The sequence below is a fragment of the Diorhabda carinulata genome, chromosome 11 (assembly GCF_026250575.1).
Source record: "Diorhabda carinulata isolate Delta chromosome 11, icDioCari1.1, whole genome shotgun sequence".
NCBI classification, from domain to species: domain Eukaryota; kingdom Metazoa; phylum Arthropoda; class Insecta; order Coleoptera; family Chrysomelidae; genus Diorhabda; species Diorhabda carinulata.
The window spans coordinates 12,105,606-12,129,224 of record NC_079470.1 but is presented as its reverse complement, the minus strand read 5'-3'; the positions used below and the strand labels follow the sequence as shown (position 1 = coordinate 12,129,224).

Sequence of the window (23,619 nt, the reverse complement as noted above, 5' to 3'; positions counted from 1 at the left end):
CATACTTTTTGCCTTCTGTGTTTAATTCATAGAGATAGGACAAAATCTCTTCCAGCCAGCGAGAGCCTTTAATAATACCAAACAACTTTCAGATGCATGCGTTTTCTTGCTAACCTATCTAAAGCCGCCAGTATAGTAGTCATCATGATTACCCATCAACCCAAATCCCAAGAATAATACAAAAAACTAACTATTAAAACAGTAAATTTTAGCATATAGTTTATTTAAAAAAAAACCAGTTCGGAATCTGAAGTAGCACGCATACATTAATCCTGAAGATGTGTGGTTTGTATTTGCGTCAGATAATTATTAACTATGGAATTATGTAAAACAAGAGAAACCACTTTATCATTTTTCCCTATTAATCATTGTTGATACTTCACAGAAACAATAATTTCAATAATAATACAGATCTATGATAAATGGGTGAAAAATATATAAAAAAATTGGATAAAATTAAGAAATAACTACAATAAAATTATCATTCCTTATAATATCTAATCTTCGTAGTTCTTTTTTGGATTGAATCCAGATCTGGTGTTAGTTTTTTTTCATATTGTTCATATTTTTGAAGCAATTCTTTTATTTACTAGCTCTCTCCAGTTCTGACTACCCATATTCATTCATTTCTATCTCTTTATTCCTTCGTTGGCCTTCCTCTTCCTCTTGTATCCACTATAGTAACATGCTTATCCCAGCTTCTGGTCAAGCTCGTCCCAGCAATTTTACTCTTGTTGTTTTAATAATTATCTCTACCTCACTATCCTTTCCTAGAACTTCTTCTATATGTTCTTCTACTTTCGTCATCTTCTTTTATCGTTCCCATAATAGAACGTACTTTTTTTTCTATTCTCAGTATCATTTGGACCCCTTCCATTGTCTCTGCAACAAAAGTCTTCATTCATTCAAAACTCTTCATTCTTTTTAGCATTCATTTTTAGATCCTTTTTCGCCTTTATTTCATTAAATCTTCCAGCATTTCCTCCATCACATTTTTATCCTTTTATTCTTGTTCTTAGGTCTCGTTTGAAAGAAAATCAGTCCAGAATAACAAGTCAAAATTCGACGTTTCTATTTCGGTCTTTATCAAATTATTTGGATCAATTTTTTTGAGACACACAGTAATTTTCTGTTGAAAACTATCACTTGTCACATCTTCATGATGATCCAAGAAGTAATCAAGCCTCAACCAAAATCTTAAATCAAAACTCTCTAAGCTAAACTCTTTTTTACTTCTTAAGAGCTTCGTCACATCTTCCAATCCATTATTAGAGGTGATCATTTGTTCCCAAAAGTCCCAAGTCCTATATTATCCAAAAAAGTGCATTTTCAGCCGAGAAAAAAGATGTATTGATTGCAGAACTCAACTTCTATGTACAGAGGACCAAATGGAATCAGTCGCTGACCCATGAATAGGACAACAGTTTCACTCTCTACCATTGAAATATTTCATATTGCCTATCGTATTCTATCAATCATATTATCCATTGACGTGGGTCTATTGGTATGAACTAGATGTTTATTCAGCACCACGAATCTAAGTAAGTTAGTTCTGGAGATCTTGGTGGCCAAATAAATAGACTATCAAGTCCTATGCAACTCTTAGAATATGTTTCGGATCAGTAGTGCATATTATGGCGATTTACTCCATCATTACAATGAAATGCACCCTCATCTGTCCACAAGATTTGTGGTGAAGGATATTCAATAGCTCATTAGTCATTTTTTAAGATATCTCCGTACAAAAAAAAAGATATCGATATGAGGTTTTCGCTATTTCAATGTTAATTCAGTTTTGTATATAAAGTGCCACTTCAAATATTTGTTTTCTGGGGTCACTTTTGTTTCCTTGAAGCTTTAATATCATCTTTTCCTAAGATATGTCCGGCGGCTTTTCTTAATTGCTTTCCCGGTACACACTAGTGATAGATTTGGAAAAGTCTGTTCATTTTCATTAAAAATTTTTTCTATTATAGTTTCAAATGAATGTTTTATCGCTGCAATATATTTTTGCACACTCATTGGCAGTTTTCGAATTCATTTCTGAAGCGGTTAGTTTTTGACTAACACATATTCGTAGATCAAATAAAGAGTTTCACTCGCTCATTATATGGTTTAATTCTTTGTCCTGTGTAGTCGAAAGGTCTTTAGTTCGATGGCGGTTGATAATCGATGCAAATATTGAAATATTAATTTAGTTTTTTTCGTTGATGGAAATACATACACACGACACATTCCCCGAAGGATTTCTGCAGCAATATGGCCTTCAGCCTGTATAAAACGAATCACACTTCGCAATTCACACTTGGCAGGAGCACCATAATGTTTACGTAGCTGTAGCACAACGCCGACTGACCCTGAATGTACAATAATGGGCGAGTGTGTAGTGCGAGAGCTTCGCAATCGCCACCTACAGCGCACGCTCGCGTAGCGTCTGCACGGAGCGATCGGAGGTTAAAAAAAAAACGGAGCTCGTATAAATTCTAATAGTAAGACATTATCGGTCCGAATTGTTTGGATAATCTTAGTTCCTTCAATTGCCCTCACTATTCGCAGTGGAGGCTTTCTAATCTTGGAGATTCGTCCTCGCTGGCCTCAAAACAAGGCTCTTACAATCTACTAGTGGATTTTTTACAAATGACATTGATACTACATGTAAAAAACATGAATAAGGTTTTTTTTATAATTTTCAATCAAGTATAATATAAGTTTATAATCGAATATTACAAATTTCTTAATTTTAATGTAAGTTTCTACTAATATTTTGGGTTCTTCAAAGAAATCAGCAGTCAAAAACACAACCGTATCATCATAAAAGTTCAGAATCTTTCCATCCAGTTATTGTTCAAGAATACTATTCATATAAAAGGTAGAGGATGGGGCCCATCCCCATGAGGGTCACCACAAAACATAACCCAATCCCTAACATGAATCATCGGGGCAACGTAGGCGGATCGATAGCTGGCTTCGTGTATAGTTAGAACTAGTACGGTATCTGATAGCCTTCGAACCTCTAACTTTTGTTCTTGATCAATAAAAGCGTTTTTTTCAACTACTTTCCCTTCTGTCCGTTTTGCGACAATCTAAAAATTTCACCTGTAACTTCGCAATACGGATGCCCCCATCCGTTCCTATCAATCATCACCTCGTGGTTCCGAAAACCAACAAAATAGAAAAAGTCCTATTCCAAGCACACAGTATTCAGGCAAAATTTTGGCCTGATTTAATCACTCTAATTTGTTCAAACTAAAAGTGTCAGCCCACTTCGACACTCAGTCGAGAATACCGCGGTGGGATTGAATTGGGACGACCTTACGAGCTAAGCCCGCCGACAGGACATCACACGGCACGACAGTTGACGATGGGCGATGAGCCTACGGCGTGGGACACAGATTCGACTACGATCTTTTTAACCGCAACAACTTCAATAAAAGCTATTGGAGCTTGAGTTACCATAGCTGCTGGTACTAGTCTTGCCCGACAATTGATCCTCGTTAGATGATGATTACCTCCCCGTGTAGGAGTGGGTTAGTGGCGCGCCTGCTGCCTTCTGATTCTCCGTTACCCGTTATAACCATGGTAGGCGCAGAACTTACCATCGACAGTTGATTTAGAGTCACCAAATTGTACGATGACGAGCAAGCCCGACATCGAAGGTTTTGATCTAATAAAAGCGCTCGTTCCGTCTCCGGTTAGATCTCTGTTTGAATGTATTAGCTCTAGAATGACCACAGTTATCCATGTAAATATGGGTACGATCTAAAGAAACATAACTGATTTAATGAATCATTCGTGGTTCCACCTCAATTTGGCTTGTACTGAGACAAGGCTTAAGCATATGACTACTGGCAGAATCAACCACGGAACTGTTTTTTGTATTTAATAAAACTATTTATCGTAAAAGTTTTAGAAACAGACATATCTTTTTATATTGATGTCTGTCCATTAAGGAGGAATAAAGGAGTCTCCATGACCACCTCTGGAATCCAAAATACTGACTCTAGCAACTGCGAAAAACACATCGTGTTAAATGCCTTCGCAGGATCAAGGAAGACACAAAGTAAAGGTTTACTTTTTTCAAGAATGTTGTTCCGAAGACTTATTAAAATAGTGTGTTGTTTAATTTTTTTGCCTAAAGTCTGAAAAATGGTATGTCATGGCATCTCCTTGTTGAATTTTATAGAAATCATCTCAATAATATTTGCGATGTCTTATTTTTCCGTATTATTTCGTAATTTTCGTTTGTTTAGGTATATCACATTCCAGTGGTACTACAATACTTGTTGAGTAATTATCAGTTACAGTACTTTTTATAATTGAGGTAAGTAAATTTTGAGAATAAAGTACATACATACAGAAAGTCAACGCTTAACTCATATTCAACGATGATGTTGGTATTCAAGTCACTCACGATAAAACTGACATTATTTATTTCGGTTTTTTTGAATCATTAGAAAGTGATGCTCTAAATTTTGTGTAATCAAATTACTATTATTAACTATTTGTCTATACATTCTGTTATTGAATTTTTACGATAAAAATCTAAAATTGAGATTTGAATGATAGAATTTATGATCTTCATGAAGGTACTTGAAAGTTTGATTGGTATCCAAATCAAGTATAACGCAAATTTCTTGGTGAATTAATGAATTCCGTATTTACTGCAACGATAATAAAAAGTATCCTCGTGATAAACCGAGAATGAATTGTATCAATGCAACTTTTTATTTCACCTTTATCTGTGTAATTATCTTTTGCATTAAATTGCATTAATCCGAAGAAAATCTAAAAAAATTATCTAAAATTTCGATACGAACGAGGTCTTGTTTTTTATGAACTTCTGAAAATGAGTAAATGGATTATTTTAGGACACAAAATAAAAGCTAATACGAATTTACACAGTCTCTTCTTTATGTCCCTAGTTTCAGCAGTACAATTAATGACATCAAAAATGAATCATCATCTGGTACCGATGGAATTGAAGTGAAAATGTTTCCGAATGCAAATTAAATCGCCTTACCACTTTAATAAACATTTCATTCCAAATTGTTTTAAGAAGACAATAAATATACCTCTGCATAGAACAGATCATGCATCAAACTTGCCCAATTGCGCATTTCTTCTCAGGTTATCAAGATCAAAGATTGGTCCAAAAGAAACTTCTATCATTTATGTGTGCCTATAAAATATTTTCTAACCTTCAGTTTGGGTTTTTAAGTAACAAATTCACAAATGATGCTATATTCTCTAGCCTAAACCACCCACAAATTTTTGTGATTTTTCTAAAGCTTTCGATTGTGTCATACTTTACCTAAGAAGTCAGTAAGGGTTGATACAACGATGTTTACTTGAGAACCTATAGAATGTGGAGTGCCCCATGGCTCAGTACTAGGCCTTATTTGGTTTCATCTGTTTATCAACGATAATGTCTATCTAAACATTCATCATCATCATCATCATCATTCAGCCTTATCTCGTCCACTGCTGGACCTATGCCTCCTCCAAATGCTTCCAGTTTTCTCTGCTCTGAATGGTTGCTACCCAATTTGTCCGTATTCTTTTAATATCGTCAGTCCATCTCGTAGGGGGTCTTCCTGGATTTCGTCTGTCTGTTCTCGGTCTCCAATCTAGATTTCTTTTTGTCCATCGGTTATCTTGTATCCTGGTGAAATCTAGACATTAAATGGTGAAATATCTGTTTTTGTAGACGTTATTAGTTTCTCTTGGAGCAACCCTGATCTCAAGGCACTTCATAGGCCCATATCTAGTGACCTAATTCTTTGAAATGGGGATTACATTTTCCTGTTTTGCGTTAAGATCACTTTCCAAGGAACTAAAGTTATCTACCTCTATAACTGTTAATTATGCCCTTATTGAGTCGCATCTCCGATATGCCCTTCGCTTCTGTGGTACGTGTGGTACGAGCGAGTCTTCAAACTACACAAAAGATCTGTTAGATATTTACTCCGGCTAAAATGCAGGTCTCACAGTTTTAAAACATTAAAAATGTTGACACTTCTTGCTTTATTCATCTTAGAATCTCTGTTTGCCTAATTCCTAAGCACGCTTCTCCAATTTTAGAAAGATCGTTGCACAGCTACCCACTTAGTAACTCCTCCACGTTCAGAATTAGTTTGGTGTTTAATACTTTACAATGCTAAAAAATGCATAATCATTTGCTGTTTACAAACAAATCTATTACATCTTCTTTGTGTACATTGTAAACAATTTTTTGATAATAAAGCATTCCACGTTCTTACTAAAATTTAATATATATTATAAAACTTTTATTTAAAAAATAACGTAAAGCTCTGGATATAGAAATTGAGGAGAAAATTTTGTTATCTCAAAATGTCTATAATAAAAGTTACAAATATATTTTTGCCGGTTCTGGCATTGAAACTGATAGTTTTCTATTGCAAATCGTCTGTAATTATTTTCCAAATATTCCTAAAAATTAATTTGTGTAGTGAATTCACCTAAAGTGCAACCTTACGTGTATCAAAATTCAGGTAGAACCTAAATTTTGTGTTGTACGAAGTACAAACCTATACATATTCTCAGTTTATAAATTAAATATTTCTTCAATATTTATTCCAAAGCCATTGAAATTTCTTTAAAATTACTACTTGAATTTCAAATTATTTTCGTTTATATGGAAAACTATAACTTTCAAGTTGAAATAAAACGAAAGTTAATATATGAAATGAGTGTTTTTATCTCTAGATGAAGAAAAAAGAGAATTGGGCACCAGATACGTGAACGGCCGTTGACACGGGGTAAATCCAGATTCGCATTCTTACGGAAAATCCTCCGCAACAGGTCGAGGACTTCAAAAAGAAGTATGTCTGCATATTATACTTGTATTATAACACGCTTTATTCGTTAAATATAATAATATGTCGTATTTAAATTGTGTTTATTGTGATTTATTTATTTTTTTCGTATTTCCGATGTCAAATTATAAAATTTCAATAAGTTTTTAATGACTCTTCTATATGAACGATTGCGAATTTATTACGAATAGTGGTAGATAAAAGGAAGTAGATTAATATTAACCAATAATAAGCAATTAGATAATGACCTTCGGTTGATAGATTGAGGTCAATATCGTTATTGAAAAAAATATGAATAATTTAAACATATATCTTTTCTAATTTTTAATTCTTAAAAAAATATTGCTAAATATATCTATTTGATACGAATAATTTCGTTATTTATCATATTGATATCAATTTTGGATATTTAAAAAAGTCCATTACACATAGAAATCAACGAAAATTAATAGGAAACATTATATATCCGACCCATGGCGACCCATCACGTTACGAAACTTATCGAGTAAGATCATGACTAGATTTATGGAAAAAATGGAAAACATAAAAACTAAGATGATCCCGAAGTGATAATAAATAACTTTTTAATAACAATTGCACAGTCAGAGTCCAGGAATTGAAGGACAATTATCCCAACAACTCAAAATAGAAAAAGGATTGCGCTATTGCCAGCCCTGTAATAAAAGTAATAAAATTAAAAAACGATATTAAAATATTGAAACAAAGAGTATTGAGGATATGTCTTGGACCAGACACAGACCAATACAATACAAGAATAGAATTAAAGGAAAAAAAAATTACAATGATAGAACATACGATGAGAAAAAACATTGGAAATGATCAGGAAAATTACGGTGGATATCGATTTGCTCTAAGTAAAGAGAGAAATTTCAGTATATTTTAATTAGATTGTTTAGGGAGTCCATTTGGACCTCCATCCGCTCCACATCTATACCTTTATGTACATGATTCTGCATCTCATACCTCTGGCTTTCAAAATATGTAAACTCCTCGCAAAAGGGGCTTTTTGTCTGCGTGTTTGTGTCTCGTTTCTCAAGCTGTTAGCACCACTATATCGAGAAGCCCAAATTTTTTTTATGTGGCAAGCAATTCGAAAGGATATGCTTTGATTGTTATTATGTTTTGCTCACAGAATCTTTTTCGGCCGTGCCTATCTTCTTAAGGTGGTGTTTGATGAAACAATGACCTATCAGAAGACTGGCCTCCAGTTTAATGTCGTTCCTGGATATCTCGAGAAGTTCCTCAAAATCTTTTAATCCCTTCTTTTGATATGGTTTAAAATCTTTTGAACCCCAGCTCATCCTTTAACCATCTATTAATACGACATCTCATGGAACTACTGTTAACCGTCTTACATATGTTTATAGGTAGGAACTCCGCTTAAAATATTGTGTGTGATTTCCTTGGTGACATGAATAGCTTGCTTGGGATTCTGTACCTATAGGTTTGCCGTATATTTGTTTAACTGTATTCATATGCATCTAGGGTTTGAATCATTCTTAACACGTTGAGCCTCGGTGCGGTCCATAAGCCTATAAATGCACTCTCTCCACAGTCCAGAGCGTAGTTGAACCGTCCTAGGTCCTTGAAACATCAACTCACACTAATTGATTTGTATTTTTTCATGATTTTTCTACTGCATCCTACAGAATCTCTCACTTTGTGACTTGGACATGGTTTTTCTTTGGTTTTGTCGTTTCTATCGTCAATAACTTCTTCTTGAGAATCTAATTGCAATATTTTTTTGTTATACTTTTATAAAGGATGTAAGCATTCATCATTTCTGTACCAATTAACAGCTCAAAGATGTTTTGTAAATTGCTATTTGCTTTCCAACCATTCCTGATCGTCTGTCAATGCTTACTGTCTCATTTCTACAGCTTCTTTTGTACTATGTATATGAGTTATCTTTTCCTAGTTTTTTGCAATGTCTCCAATAAATGGTTTTGGGTAATTTCAAACTTGTATAATACACACAAAAAACATTACTTTCCACTTATTTAGACCTTGGGGAAAGTTTATCAATTTTGGTTGGGGCTCAACGTGTTAAATACCAATTCTACTAAGAGTTTGCAAAACATTCTTCTAGTACATTTTAAATAAAGTGTAGTTTTTTAATCACGGAAAATTAAAGAAGGATATGAGTGATTTATATTGATAAATGGGTTGAAATGCAATTCATTTTCATTATAAATTATCAATAATCCGTGAGGTTGAAGAGGTTTATTGATGATGATCCTCAAAAATTGAGATAAATATGCTTATCACAAAAACTTTTGGCTCAACAAAAATACTAGAAGGCAGTAGATAAAGTTGGAAGATTAACATATAACCTTAAAAAATGTTTAAAATCATTTATAGTCCAAAATAATGCAGGCCAATTAATACGGTTTGGACATTTGGATCCTATCACTTTTTATGACAATTTTTTGTAGCAAAACTTTATAATTTCATCAGTACTTTATATTTTCGACAACCTAAATAAATTACAAGAAGTCAAAGAGAAATTATAGAGTTGTTTTTGTCTAAAAAATCACCAACAAGTGAATTTATAGTCTGATTTATTACGGTGACGCTAATTCGACGAATTTTCAAAAATATTTACCCTGTGATTATATTTGGAAAAAACAGTATTATAAAAAACTACAATTAGAATATTAAAACAAGTGATACGACGAAAAAACTTCTTTTATATGTTCCTAGTAAAACTCTGAATTTTTAACGAGCAGTAATGCAAAAATTGTGGTTTTGTGTTTATTAAAATAGATTAAACCGCATATTTCATTCAAACTGTCGGTAATTGATGATTAATTACTATCATTATTAACACTGAATAAATGGAAATTGATTTGGAAAAAAATTATTACACGATTCACAGCATGTTCTGTTCAATACTGAGTTAAGGTCAGTTGTTCGTGAAATTGCTACTGATATACCGGAATAAAAGTAGCACTTTCATCAATTATTTTTTTCAGTAGTACTACCGACATACCGGTTATTAAACTTATTTCAAATTTGATCCGACCAAGGATTTTAATTACGTCAATACTACCTAACCGAAAATAAATTTTTATTCCGTAAATAATTTCATTATATAACATTTTATTTGCAGTTTTTTCCGAATGGAAAAACATTATTCACCAAAAATTGTTGATATAACTATCATCATTACTTTGCGAAGTCTAATTTTTTTGGAATTATCAAGATTACTCTTCAAATGAATCGGTTTACTAAACTACAGTTTTATTTCAGTTTTTTCATTAAATGAACTGACTGCTAACCTTCGAAAGAAAAGTTAGAAACCTTTTTTATATCAAGCATTATAACTTTACGAGAAAAATTCCCGACAAAGTTCAAAGGCTTGCCTGTGTGTCAATCATTGGATCCGTACTACTAAGATCCTTGTGGTTCATCTGATAATAAACAAATCAAGAAGCCTGGTTCTGGTACCATCATCGCTAGGATCTTGCTAAATCATCTTACAAGTAGAAACACTATCGACAAATGCATCTATTATCAATCCATACTGATAGTCAGACATTTATAACATGGAGATACCTAAGAATTGGTTGTCGTGAATAAAGGGGTCAATGAATTGGCATCAATAGGAGCACTGACGCCATTTAAGAAGCCTGGTTGACGCCATATTGTTGATAAGCAAACACAGTTATGGAAAAGAAACATTCTGGAGCTGGATAACCCCAAAAGTTTCTGACTGCTACTACTAAGATGTATTAGGGCTGAAAGGACATTTTCTTTCATAAGACCACAATCTTTTGTAGGTATCCCAAAAGGATATTAAGTTAGGGAGCGTCCTCGGGAGGCGATTTTTGTTGACTGAATAAAGTTGAATGCAATACGTTTGTTTCAATATATTTAATCAACTTGATTCAGTCTAACTTCATCGTAAAACAAATCGATTCGTAATTCGTCAAAAAAATGAGCGTCAATTGGTCTGAAACTGTGGAAAAGTGTAGCCAAGTATCTAAAAGTTATTTACAACTTTAACTTTGTGCTTGACGTATTATTGAACTTTTCCCAGACTTTGCTTTAGACATATTCAATTGGTTTCTATAATCTTCTCTAACCTTCTGATGCTCCCAACTGATTTCTTCTTAAAATCCATTACCTCACCCAATATCATCGCATTTTACATTTTTTTCTCGAGTTACATAAAATTTTGTTCAGCTCTTATTCACACACTTCACTTCACTATTCACTAAAGTCGACGCCATCTCGATACTGAGAGTGGTTGATCAATTTTTAGTAGAGGAGTGAACTCAAACTCATGTCGTTGATCAATTTTCTTCGATCAACAAAATTCGCCTCGTGGGAGCGCGCATTAAAGCCTTAAACAATTGGAAAAACATTAAGGAATCTATCATTAAGTAAAGAGGAGCCAAAAAGAGTTACTGGTACTTTCACTGCACACCGTCGGGTGAATTTCAATATAAAAAATATATATCTAAGAAACCCCGACATGTCTTGCGAAGGCAACAGCTGACCATCTTCATTTTGCGTCTGGCTGGTATCTATTCTAGTAGAACCAAGCTGCTGATTTCCTTAGAGGACAATCCTGTTTCGGTAAGGAAGAAACTTTTAGTTCTATAGTTCCTCTCCATTACAAGCATATGGAGAGGATGGTTTGCAAAAGAAATTTCTTAGATTACCTAGAGCGTAGCTCCTATCGAGTTTAAGAGAAAAGTTCGTGCTAGAAATCGAAGATCGAAATGGCGTTCAGTGAAAAATGGGATAGCATCGGACAAGATCTAAATACTAAACATTGATAGGTTAATTTCAAATAAGTTATTATTTTAATTATAACTCTTTTTCATTGTTTAAGATTCATTTTCGTGTGATTTGTTTTTTTACCGCAAAAATAGCTCAATAACAACATAGACCACTCAATAAAAAGATAAAACTAACTAACTTTGGATTGCTAGAATCAGAAAAAAAAATGGAAGCTCAAAATTTTTTGCTAGAGACATTTGACCTCGAGCGTGTGACTTGAGTGGATTTGAGATCGGTTTGTGGTTTTATTCCCTAAAATTTAATAGATCTAACCTCCTAGATTCAACAGAATCGGATGCCTATTTATGATGATGTTGATGAAGAAACATTTGATTAACATTCTATATATTTCTGTTTATCTAACGGAAATTAAATGTGGAAAAAATTGAAATACTATTATTCAGACTATAATATACCTAACCATGATGTTGATCAAAGTGTACGTAAATAATTCTGGGAATGGGAAAAACTTTTTAACAAACATAGGAAAGTTTTTGCCCACATGGATTATAAGCAAATTATATTAACCACCTATTTATTATGGTCACAATTATTTCTAATCGCAAATAAGTTTACATGAATAAATCATTTCGTGCAATATTAACTGGAATTATTTACAATTTATTCACCATATTATAACATCACTAAAGTCGTGTGACGAACTAAGAAAAACACATTTTTTTGCAAAATAATATAATCCATCATCGTTTGTACGTCTACGTTTATATTCAGAAAACCGATATTGCAAACGATTATTTCCGATTAAGCAGAGCCCCGATCGAAGCCAATGCCCAGCTTGTACATACATAAATTAACACACGAAATTATTTTGAATCCATTGTATCGAAAATAACAAAAATAGCTTTACTTAACTAGCTGTCACTTTTTTGTCTTTTGTCTTTTGTCTTTTGAAAGTTGGTACTTCATAAACGTCATATATTTGACAATGGCAACGCCATCTGTGTGTAAGTCACACGACTTATCGAGTTTTGTAATACGTTAGATAACTTTGCTATCAAAATTTTTTAGATTGAATAATAAAAGTTATTTTCAAAATATATCAATCGTCTATGAAATGAAAATCGAGTAACCAAAAACGGGTGTGTCACACCTATCATGCATCCTTCCGATCCGACTACGATCATACAGAGTTTCTGAGAGGGAAATGAAACTAGAATTTGAACACCTTAGTTCACACCTTCCCGACACGTGTCTGATCCGAATTGGCCATAATGGCGGGTATAGAAACAAGAGAGATTTTTGAAAAGTGAGAAAGTATGAGATTACAAAAACATGATATGGAAAAAAGTTGCGAGGAAATTAAATGTCAAAAGTACACCACAGATCGAAATATCATCCTTACTTATTACATACAAAGTTAAAGTATAAACACATTAATTCAAAAAGGAGACAAACAATTTGATTGAACAGGAATTATATAGTAAATCTGTAATAAATCAGGACGATACTAAGGATGTACCTAAAAACTGCGTTTTCCTCTGTTCTTTCTTCATGAAATGTCTCTGGTTTTCTTCATCTTGGGCGAGAGTGGCGAAAGTATCGATCTGGAGCTGGTAAGAACTCAGAAGCGTATATGACATATGTGCTTACTCCTTCCGATCCGTTCTTTGAAGGAAAAACGGACCGGAGTTAGTTCGTAATGGTGTATCCAGGCCTTAAGACTGTAACTTCGCTTTTATCTGGGATTTCCTGATGTAATATCTAATCCTTCCTCGTTTTTTTCTTTAGCCTATTAAGCCATTTCGTTTACAAGCTTTTTCTTTTATTAATTCCCTTATTGTTTCTCCCAATTTTTTAATTATGAAATTATCACTTTGAAAATGTAGAACTAAACACAGAAATGAATGCAAATTATTTCTTATAAATCAAAATTAGATCCACGACTAAAAATATCGAACATTTTTATTAATGAAACGGTAACTATCATCAATCATCTAATTTTAATTGAGATATAATCAGCTGATTTAATTTTATATCAATTCGAAGAATATGATTGAATTTCCGATTCACGTCAACAACTATTACAGTATATTTTTTTCTATATTAAATAATTTTAGTACCAATTTGAAAGCTAGTTAAAACTTGGGTATTCACAGCAATACAGTCCTTTCAAGACGTCGGAAAATCCTTGAATAATTTATATAATAACTTGATCTTTCTTTCGTATATTTGAATTTGTATAAGTGCCACAACTTTTTATTTACTCACTCCAGTGAAAGCTGTACGGTTAATTTTGTTCAAATAATGATTCACCAAAAATAAATAATTCAAGATAAACAAAAAAATACGCCAAGTAGTGGTCAAATATACGAGGTATGAAACAGGCTCGTTAAATGTTAAAATCAGTCTATTTCGAAAACAGTTACGACATATTTGAACCACAAAGAAATGGAAATGAAAAATTTTGACTGAAGGGACGAAATCTCTAAATGGAAAACTGAAATAGGAAAACAAAGAAAACTGAGAATCTACAGTGAAATGATTAGAAATACGTTAGTAGGTATGTGGATCGGAAACGTGGAAAATAAACAAACAATTAAAGAAAAAATAGAAATTGGACACCTAAAGATTGTTAGATCGGGTCAGAAACGACACAATAAAAGAGGTAAAACTGAAAGAAACTCGGGCACGTGGATACGAATATCAATGTGTGCACCAGATCTAAACGATTAGAACTGCAGCGACATGAAAAAGGCATTTGACAACGTCGTAGGACGTTTTGAGCCCGAAGTTGTATATAATGAGTCGATTGAGCAATGTATTGATATAATTTTGATTAACTCTAATAATTGGTTCAGTTACTAATTCCAATAATTTCTATTTAAAAGTCGTACTTTGAAATTGGTTAGCGAGAGGTAAATTTGAGCTCCACCTCGCCAATCCTATCCTCATCTTTATCATGATTAATAAACGTGGAAATACACTGTTAAGAATTTTCGCAAGAAGTTCCAAGTCCAATACAGCATCAACTTGAAGCGAGCAGTAAGCGTCGATTGGTACATAATGATCCAATATATCAATCAACTGTTGAACCAAAAATAAAATAGGAAGAAAACGGCAGATTTCAAGATCTGGGGATCCACCTCCACCACTGACGACACCAAATAGCTGGAGCATGACTAACAACAAAGACACAAAGAAGAAAAGACCTTTTGAAGAGGAAATTGGAAGTTTTATGGCATTACCTCGAAAAAAAGAAAAGTGTACTTCCACTAAACCCATAGATGAAGCAAACAAGACTGACGATTCCATCGGAAGGAATGGGAAGTAGTAGGAATCTCTTCATTGTTTTAGTCATACATTTTGGAAGAGGTGGGTTCGAGGTAGTTGTTATAACGCCGATTATTTATTCAAGTATCTTATTCGAACTAATTTTGATTATTGAAGCATCAAATCGTGTTATTGTCCTTCTATAATGCCAGAAGGTACCAATGGTTACCAGTTCAGAGAACAAACTAATAAAAATAAGAGTTTCCATCTAACTATTGCACTCAATACATTCTGCTTTTGATATTAAACCATTGCAATGTTGCTTTTTACCGATTTGAATTGAAATAAAAAAAGTTTTGTTTATTTTCTTTTGGTCATAATACAGAAGTTGATAATGATGCTTGACTTTCAACAAAATCCACATAATTCTGGTCCAAAAGGAGCCTTACACATGAATTTTTCGAATATTGAAGGAAAATTAAATGCATCCCTGTAAAACGATACCAACTTAAAACCTCGAGTAACCCAATTAGATGATGTTTTGTTTTCTGATAAAAGCACGTTTATGTTAATCATCAAAATCGCCGCTATAGGTCTAATAAGAATCCTCACTGGATGAGAGAACATCTATCAGAAAACTTTACTACACACCTTCGCGTATAATCTAAAAAAGAAATAATAATCTACTAGCTTTTCCCCATAAATTATTCAGTATTAACAGAGCTGATCTTGGCGAATTGTTGTGTATAAACAAAAAAACATTTCCTTGAAAATCTCAATGCAATATCATGGAATAAAGTTTGACAAATATAATCTCATAGTTTAGCGTCCTTCGAAAGTTATTAAATAAACAGATTACTCACAAATAAATATAATGTTTTCCCAGAATAAATCTCCATTGTTTGAATCCCTCAAGTTCAGCCTACATTTTTTTAAATGTCTCTAGTCGCTTCACACTAACACTAAAACCAATTCAGTTACTCCACACATACATGTAAAAAATGAAGTGGAAAACGTGCTTAATCACTAAATTAAATTTTACATACGACTCTCGATAAGTTGGATTATTTGAATTTGAAATTGGAGGAACAGTCTCGACCTCTATCATACAATAATTAGAAATCCGCGTTAGTTATCAGTCATTATAGACAATTTTACCACTAGCAGCTCCACGGCGTACTAGGCGACAATAATCTGTCAATCACATTGTTACGATTTATCGTAGCGTGTAAAGCCCCCTTTAGTATGTTTCTACGTACTTAAGGACGAATTAAACCGAATAACTCGAGCGAGTAGGACATTAAACTTCCTTCAGGGCTGCTATGAAGGTCAACAGTTTTTAGCAAACACGGCACTATGAAGAAAACTGAAGTTACTATCAAAAGAGATTGGAAACAAGTCAATATGATGAAATGATGAAATTTTGGAAAACAAACGTCCTTTTTCAATAGGAAATGAAATGACAATTTAGCATAGCCAAGTGATAATAACAAAAATGACGTGCAAGCTGTTGGATGTAGCAGAAACTTAACTAGTAGTCTAGTACCATATGGTCGTCGGTCATGCTTGTAGAGACTTGCATGTGGACATATTCACACATTATTTAGTCTTCGTAACTCTTAAAAACCACGGAAAATGGTTTCTTTTCATACTTTTTTTTCATTTGACGAGCTTTGTTCTTATTTTAAACAAGGTTTAGAGAGACAAACAACAAAATTTAATAGTGCTATTTGATTGAATAGAGGCAGATGTTTCTATTAGAATACACCTTCGACTTTACTTTTTTACTTTGAATGTTTTCAACAAACTTTCCCGTCAACAGAATGGAACGTGTGCATAAAAGCGTTTTCAAAATTAGTAGTACTCGCTGTTCGCAAACATGACCACCTACATAAGGCCTCTTTTATGCATGTTTTAAACATGAAAACATGATTTGGTCCGACGAAACCTATAGGATTGAATCGAGATCCAAAAAATGGTGGCAACTTTATATTTCCTGGGCCATAATTGCCTGCATGATCCAAGGATGACTATTGCATAGGAGGTTATGATCTTAGGATATAGATCTTTTAGAATTCCAGGGCAAATGTCTTCTGTATTTTGATGGGAAGATGTACTACAAGGAAAAATATTGTGGACAATGGGAGGAGCTTACAACGGGGAGAAGACGGAATAGAATGAAATACGGCAGAGCTGCTTGAAAGACGAGAATCTATCATTCAATAATTAATATCTGGTAACAAGAGATAATACCAGAAGCGTGGAAAATGGCAATCATCGTACCAATACTCAAGAAAGTGATAAAAGAAAAAATAATGGCTAAAAACCATAGAAAGAAGTCCCTGCAGTGAACCTTGCTGTTTAGTCTGAGCGAATAACTAGCATCTATCTTTTGTAGTTCTTATTTAACCAGAAAATTTCTTATTTAACACGATTATGACAGAACGCATTTAGAACATAACAGTTATCACCCTGAATAAGTATTTTCCTTTATATTGATTTAGATCCATTCGATTCGTAGCTCAAGAGAAGGATCGAAAAAGTATGATGACATTTGTCTGCTTTTCTCTTCTTTTATATTACCTCTATTCTATGAAATATTCTATGACTTTTTAGAGTCTGAATCATCGTTAGATTTAAGTGAAAAAATTCTTCGACAACGCATAAATTTTGTACGCTCATTTTCACATTATTGTTGCCTCTTGAACTTATCCTTTCAGTCACTTATGGTAATTATTTATTTAAAAGACAACATAACAATATTTGAAAGGTCAAACTATTTATTCGATATGTGCGTACACTGTACCAAGAGGAATAATGTGGGCCCTTGTAGATGTAACTGTAGCGAATACCGTGATCAAAGTTAGTTAAGTTAAATACAAACTTTCAAGGGTATTTGTCAAACAATATTCTCATATCCATTGTTTATGGTCTGCCTGTAGATTTACTTCAAATAAGGTTATTATTAACCTTGCATTATAGAAATATACTGTTTCACCCAATTACTTATTTCTTTGTTTATGTTTTTACTGTGACTCACACTTAACCAACTGCAACTAATTACTTCGAACCGCATTATTATAATTTGCTTCAAAATGAATGATCAATAATTAGAAAAAAAAAATGATCTTCTTTGATGTTTCTCAATTTTATGCAAACTTGAAATACATTTTTCTTACAAAATATACATAATAAACTGCGAGAATATTTTATATATTTATAATTAGACACATTTCAGTTTGAATCGTTAATTTCCTATTTATTAAAAATTATTTATACAAATCTTCATTATCTCCTTCAAAATTGGCTCATTCTGAACCAGCACCTAATCCAATTTACACTACACTTGTTCTAAGCCTGACTGGGATTGCCTTCAGTATCTTAAACGAATTACTTCTTAACCTACAATGAGCTCATGGCGCTTTTCTGGAAATGACTTTAATAAACTATAAATATACCCCAAACCGGTTAAGAGGTACTCCTTGATTTTCGACAGACGACGTCACACGAACAAACTGCTGAATAGTAACAAACATCCATTGACCAAATTAGCAACTGGACTAGTTGAATGAATCTAAATCCATTCACATAAGAATAAAAAAGATAGGTACTCAGATATACATCCAGGAATGCTAATACAACAAATTACCTGAGTATATCTCTAGACATGAGACTTGGCAAAAAGAAACGAAGTTTCAAGTAATCCACGTACAACAAACTGCTTCTATACAAGCAAATATTGAGACCTATTTGGAGTTATGGTATACAATCTGGGGTTGTACCAGTGAAAGCAGCATCGAAATCATTCAACGATTCTAGAAAAAGATACTAAAGAGCATCATCGACGTACCCTAATACTACCGAAACTTTGACATACATCGGGATATCCAGATGGGGAGTGTTAACCAAAACACAACCAAATTTGGGAGTGCATGAACAACGGCTGCTTCGTCGTGTGAACTTCGAGACAATCCAGCTTCTAAACAGCACAAACATGACCAGAAGATGAGTGGAACTTGCTGGTTGTAGTGTTATTAAAACATTAAACTCTAAAATCCACTAGTGAGTAAGATCCTGGTGATCCAATTTAGGTTAGAATAATATTGCTCTTTCTTAAGCAACTTCTTTGCCACCTCAACTCGACGTGGATGCAGAAAAATGAACGTTGACAAAAAAAGATAAGAAGGAGCTGGAAATATGGGAAAGAAGAAGAAAAAATAGTGATATAAAAGAAGCCGAAATAATAGAAACAGTTAAAGCGCAAAGAACAAGATCGTTAGGACAAACCGCCAAATTGCCACAGCAGAAAATTATGAGGATGGTGCTGAAGGTTGAAGAATCAGAATAAAAAAGAAGAAGGCAATAGAAGAGTAGGGACGGTTGGGCCAGAAGTTCAAAGATCAACGTGGCGCCCGTCCTCATAGTCCAAATCCTTATCGCGTCACAGCGGCGGGCTATAGAAGAATCGCGTGGTGGCGGTATTGAAAAAATATGCTTATGAAAATATACGGGGCTTCTGGTTTACAAGACAAAAACATAAACGCGCCCTGTGAAGACGACGAGCTATTGAAAAAATATAAAAGAAGAATCGTAGGAGGTGGACATGAGATATCAAAAAAGGCATGACGTGGTTCGAGTCACTTGACCGTTCAAACATCAAGAAAAAATGGTAACAAGGGTTCAAGCGGTATATAGATGAAATAATAAGGGTATTAGTAGGAAGGGATCGAAGGAAATGGAGAAAATTACAATCGAGGGTCTATAAGACCCGTAGAATTGAACTATATCTAAGTAAATGTCGATTTCAGCCCTTAATAACCTAAGAATTGTTGTCCATTAAAGATAAATATAAATAAATAAAGGTAAAGAGTCAAAAACATACAAATACCCGAAAAAAGACACAAATAAAATCTAAATATAATAGTAGTACATACAAGGAAATTACTAATAGAAGACATACCTTCAAATTATTACAAAATGCGGGAAAAAAATGATATATAGAATTAATTTCAATCGGCAAATGATTGTGCATTTTTATAATTTGTAAAATATCGAGCCCTTTAATAATTCTGAGTTCGTGCTCCGCGTTCCTATGTGAATAGTTCAGCAAAGATTTTTCCAAAATTGAAGAAACGTGCTTACGAATAAGACAAATAGATTCAATGATGAATAAAAAACGAAAGGGTCTATATTTTTAAATCCAGGCAGTGAGCCCTGCTTTCAATCTGAGTTGAGGTGACTGAAAATTGATCTCCCCATGATTAGGACATAACATATGGTCCTATGGAGTGCCGTGGGATAAGGGTTGCTTCAGGAGAAATTAGTATCGACTGCAAAAACACATACTTCACCATTTAAGTCTAGATAGGCAATATTGTTGATAAACAGAAGAAACAAAATAGGGCCTAGTATTGTTTCTTCTGTTTATAAACGACACTTTCAACAACCTGTATATATATGTATGTATTTCTTATAAAGTACCCTCAATTATACGTTGAATGTATAATGGATAACAGATTTTTTTCATCTGCATTTCAAATAAAATAACAGTTGCAATAATAGTATTAAGATAACAACAATTACATAAGATTAATATGTATTTATTCTATTAACTGAGTTTCTATTGATATAATCAAGAAAAAAAGTGTATTCGTGTCAAGTCTCGATTATTACTTAAATGAAGTAACATTTTAAGTTTTCATGCAGATGCTGTACAACTCATTCCAAGGATTTCCAATCCCATTACTACTAAAATATTGCCAACATCGATCCAAGATAAAGAAATAGATATTTATCACCATCAGTAGCAAATAATTTCATATGCAAGAGGATTTAGCTTTGATAACCAGAATAAAGAAGAAAAGAAAAAAAAAGTATATGATTCTCAGCCAGGATATGGTTGGTACCAATAAATATTTATTAAATTAATGAAGTAACTTGGAAAATTAGTTAATTTGAATACTTGGGAGCAAAATTAACAAATAAAAACGAAGAATCAATGAAATAATAGCTTGAGGAATCGAAGCCAAGAGATCATTAATTAAATCATACACTAAATTAATCACCATTCACTAAACTATGCACTAAGACTTAATACTAAACACTCATCAAATTCTTAACTATTATCAACTGACTGATTTACGAGCGTCTATTTATATACAACGGATTTCTCGATAATTCAGATTCTAAAACGTGAACAAAAAAACAGAAATTGATTGTATAGAAACATCCACACTGTAAATAAGTTGTAAAAATGATATAGATTGCCTCCATGTGTAAAAAATAAAATTTAAATAGCCCTTCTGGGAATTGCCACCGCATCCGCCAAACTTTAGATTCTATTCTACATAATAGAAAAGGACGGACTTCACGATCTAGGTCAGTGGAGAAGTTCGTAGCACTAATAGGTGTACTGTTCGTTTACAAGTTATAAAATTTTCTTTTTCTGTGTTGCATTTTTCAGATCAATGTACTCAATCAACGTCTGGAATTTTGACTCTTACTGTATCAAAACATTTTGATAACACTTTGATAACATATAAACATATTTTTTGTCAAAGTTCACATATTATACTCCCCGGTGTACTCGGTTTATCACATTCTGCACATTTGGTAAGATTTCCATATTATTAGCGGATAATTATCTTCTACAGTTTTCGTACTATCATCTTCATCTACAGTAAAGTTATCATGCAGGTTGTCTGTTTCCTAGTCACTATCCATAGACTGAACCTCGTTGTATTATTGCTGAAGCTGTTTTCTATACCAAAATCCCTGGCGACTTTCTCCAGCCTGTCTTGAACAAATCTCAAACCTTCTTACCACTCCATATGGAACACTCTTCAATGACACAGCTCGCGAAGTCCCGGCCGTTGAGCGAGGGGCGCCAAAAATATGCCTCAGATTCTTATCAACTCCCCCCTTTTTGATTTCAATGCACGTTTTTGAAAAGACTTAGTTAAGGAGTCCTATATATCATCGTACATTCCATCAATTAGATCCATTTGACAACGACTGTTCTTTTTGGACAAATTTTAGTATCTTTTGGCACCGTTCATATCCAAATTATGTTAAGCTTCATGTCCAATAGTCAAATGTGCATCATTGCAAAATAGCAAACGTTTGTAACGTAATATTTTATCCTAGATTCATTTGATGATACACAAACATCGATATTGTAGAGTGGTTTTACGCACGCGTCGGTTGTCTTCAGTTTTCCAATGTAAAGCACGAAATATGATTAGCGACAAAGTAATGTCCCATAAAATAAAACATTTTTTAATGAAGAATAGTTTTTAATCAATTATATATTTTCCACTTTGCGCAATCACCTTTTGCCGTCTTTCTTTCAGCGTCATTATTTAACGCTCTTAAAATTTTTGGTCCTTATCAGGTGCGATTAAAGGTCATCGTCATTTGTGAAAGTATAAATCATTCTGCAAACGTTGAAATTAATGGTAATCAGATGGTACCAGATCAGGGCTGTATGGAGGATGTGGCATCACTTCATAGCCCAGCTCCAATAGTTTCCCACAAGTTGCCAAAGATGTGTGATGTCTTGAATTATTTTGGTGGAACACTAAACCTTTAAGATTTGAGAATTTTGGCCGTTTTTCTTTGATTTCTTCATCCAGTTTCATTAATTGTTGACAGTACACATCAGAATTTATCGTTTGGTTCCTTGAAAGCAGCTCAAACAATACAACTGACGTAATTTCACCAAAATGATAGCATGAGTTTTTTTTGTTGTTGCCTTAAATTTTTTTAATTGTTTTAAATGAATTTCTTTCAATTCGTGTGTTGATTTGGTCATCATCAACTGCAATAGACCGACCAGAACGTTGCTAAACGTTGTTAAACTAACTTTACTCGTAATAAGTACAAAAACTACTTTCTTGTTGCTTCTAGTCTCTACTCGGAGACGTTTCATTTTTTATTAGATTTACTTGTATCTTTGACTGATCTATGAACGTTACTACGTTACTTTTAAGTTGAAATTTTTCGTGAAAAATGTTCTAATTTCAATAATATCAAAATGTTGTCGATTTCGACCTGTACACAATATCGAATTCTCATAAATCCACCGTAATAGCATACATTAAAATAAAAGTAAATCTAAGCTATGTAAACAGCCTTGGTTTATAAAAAGGATAACTATATTTTTATGAGAATGTTAAAATGAGGGAAGTACTTTACACAACTTTACTTTTACAAAAACAATTTTATCTCGATTTTTTTTAATATACAATGTTTTCTTAATAATAATCGATATGATCTGGTTTTTCTGTTATTTTTGTTCTAATTATAGACCTGCAAACCTAATACATATACAGCGAGGTTTCTAGAAAAAATTCCTGTATGGTTTCGTCTAATAAATATTATACGTTTCATTCCGTCTTCAGTCTTTTGAACGGTAAAAACTTTTCCAACAATCCCATATAATTGTCAATATATCTCTGACTAATATCTGTATACTTAATGGGGTAATTAATCACGAAAACTCAAAATAGCCATAGAGCCATTTCCATTTCTGACAAATCATTGATATTCTATAGTGAATGATGTTACTTCTCACCAACAAATTTGAGTTCCTTCAACAGCACATTCAAACGATAATGAATTGTTAGGCCGATCTTAATCTTCTTCTTCCTCTTTCAAAAGTACCATCTTGTTCTAGGGGTTAAATAAAAGTTATGTGCATAAAAATCAACATTTTTTGTCTATGCGTTATTTTTTTAAA

At 33.3% G+C, this 23,619-nt stretch overlaps 1 protein-coding gene across 2 annotated transcripts in view; it reads right to left on the bottom strand.

Annotated features, from left to right (window-relative positions):
- Window positions 1–15,852, bottom strand: part of LOC130899346 (tyrosine 3-monooxygenase) — a 40,896-nt gene extending 25,044 nt beyond the window's left edge. The window contains exon 1 of one of the 2 annotated variants that reach the window (XM_057809239.1): window positions 15,743–15,852. In XM_057809239.1, coding sequence (XP_057665222.1) covers window positions 15,743–15,778 — 36 coding nt within the window. In that variant the 5' untranslated portion in view covers window positions 15,779–15,852. The remainder of the gene's footprint in view (window positions 1–15,742) is intronic. The other variant, XM_057809237.1, reaches the window with a different exon arrangement.
- Window positions 15,853–23,619: the final 7,767 nt, after the last annotated feature.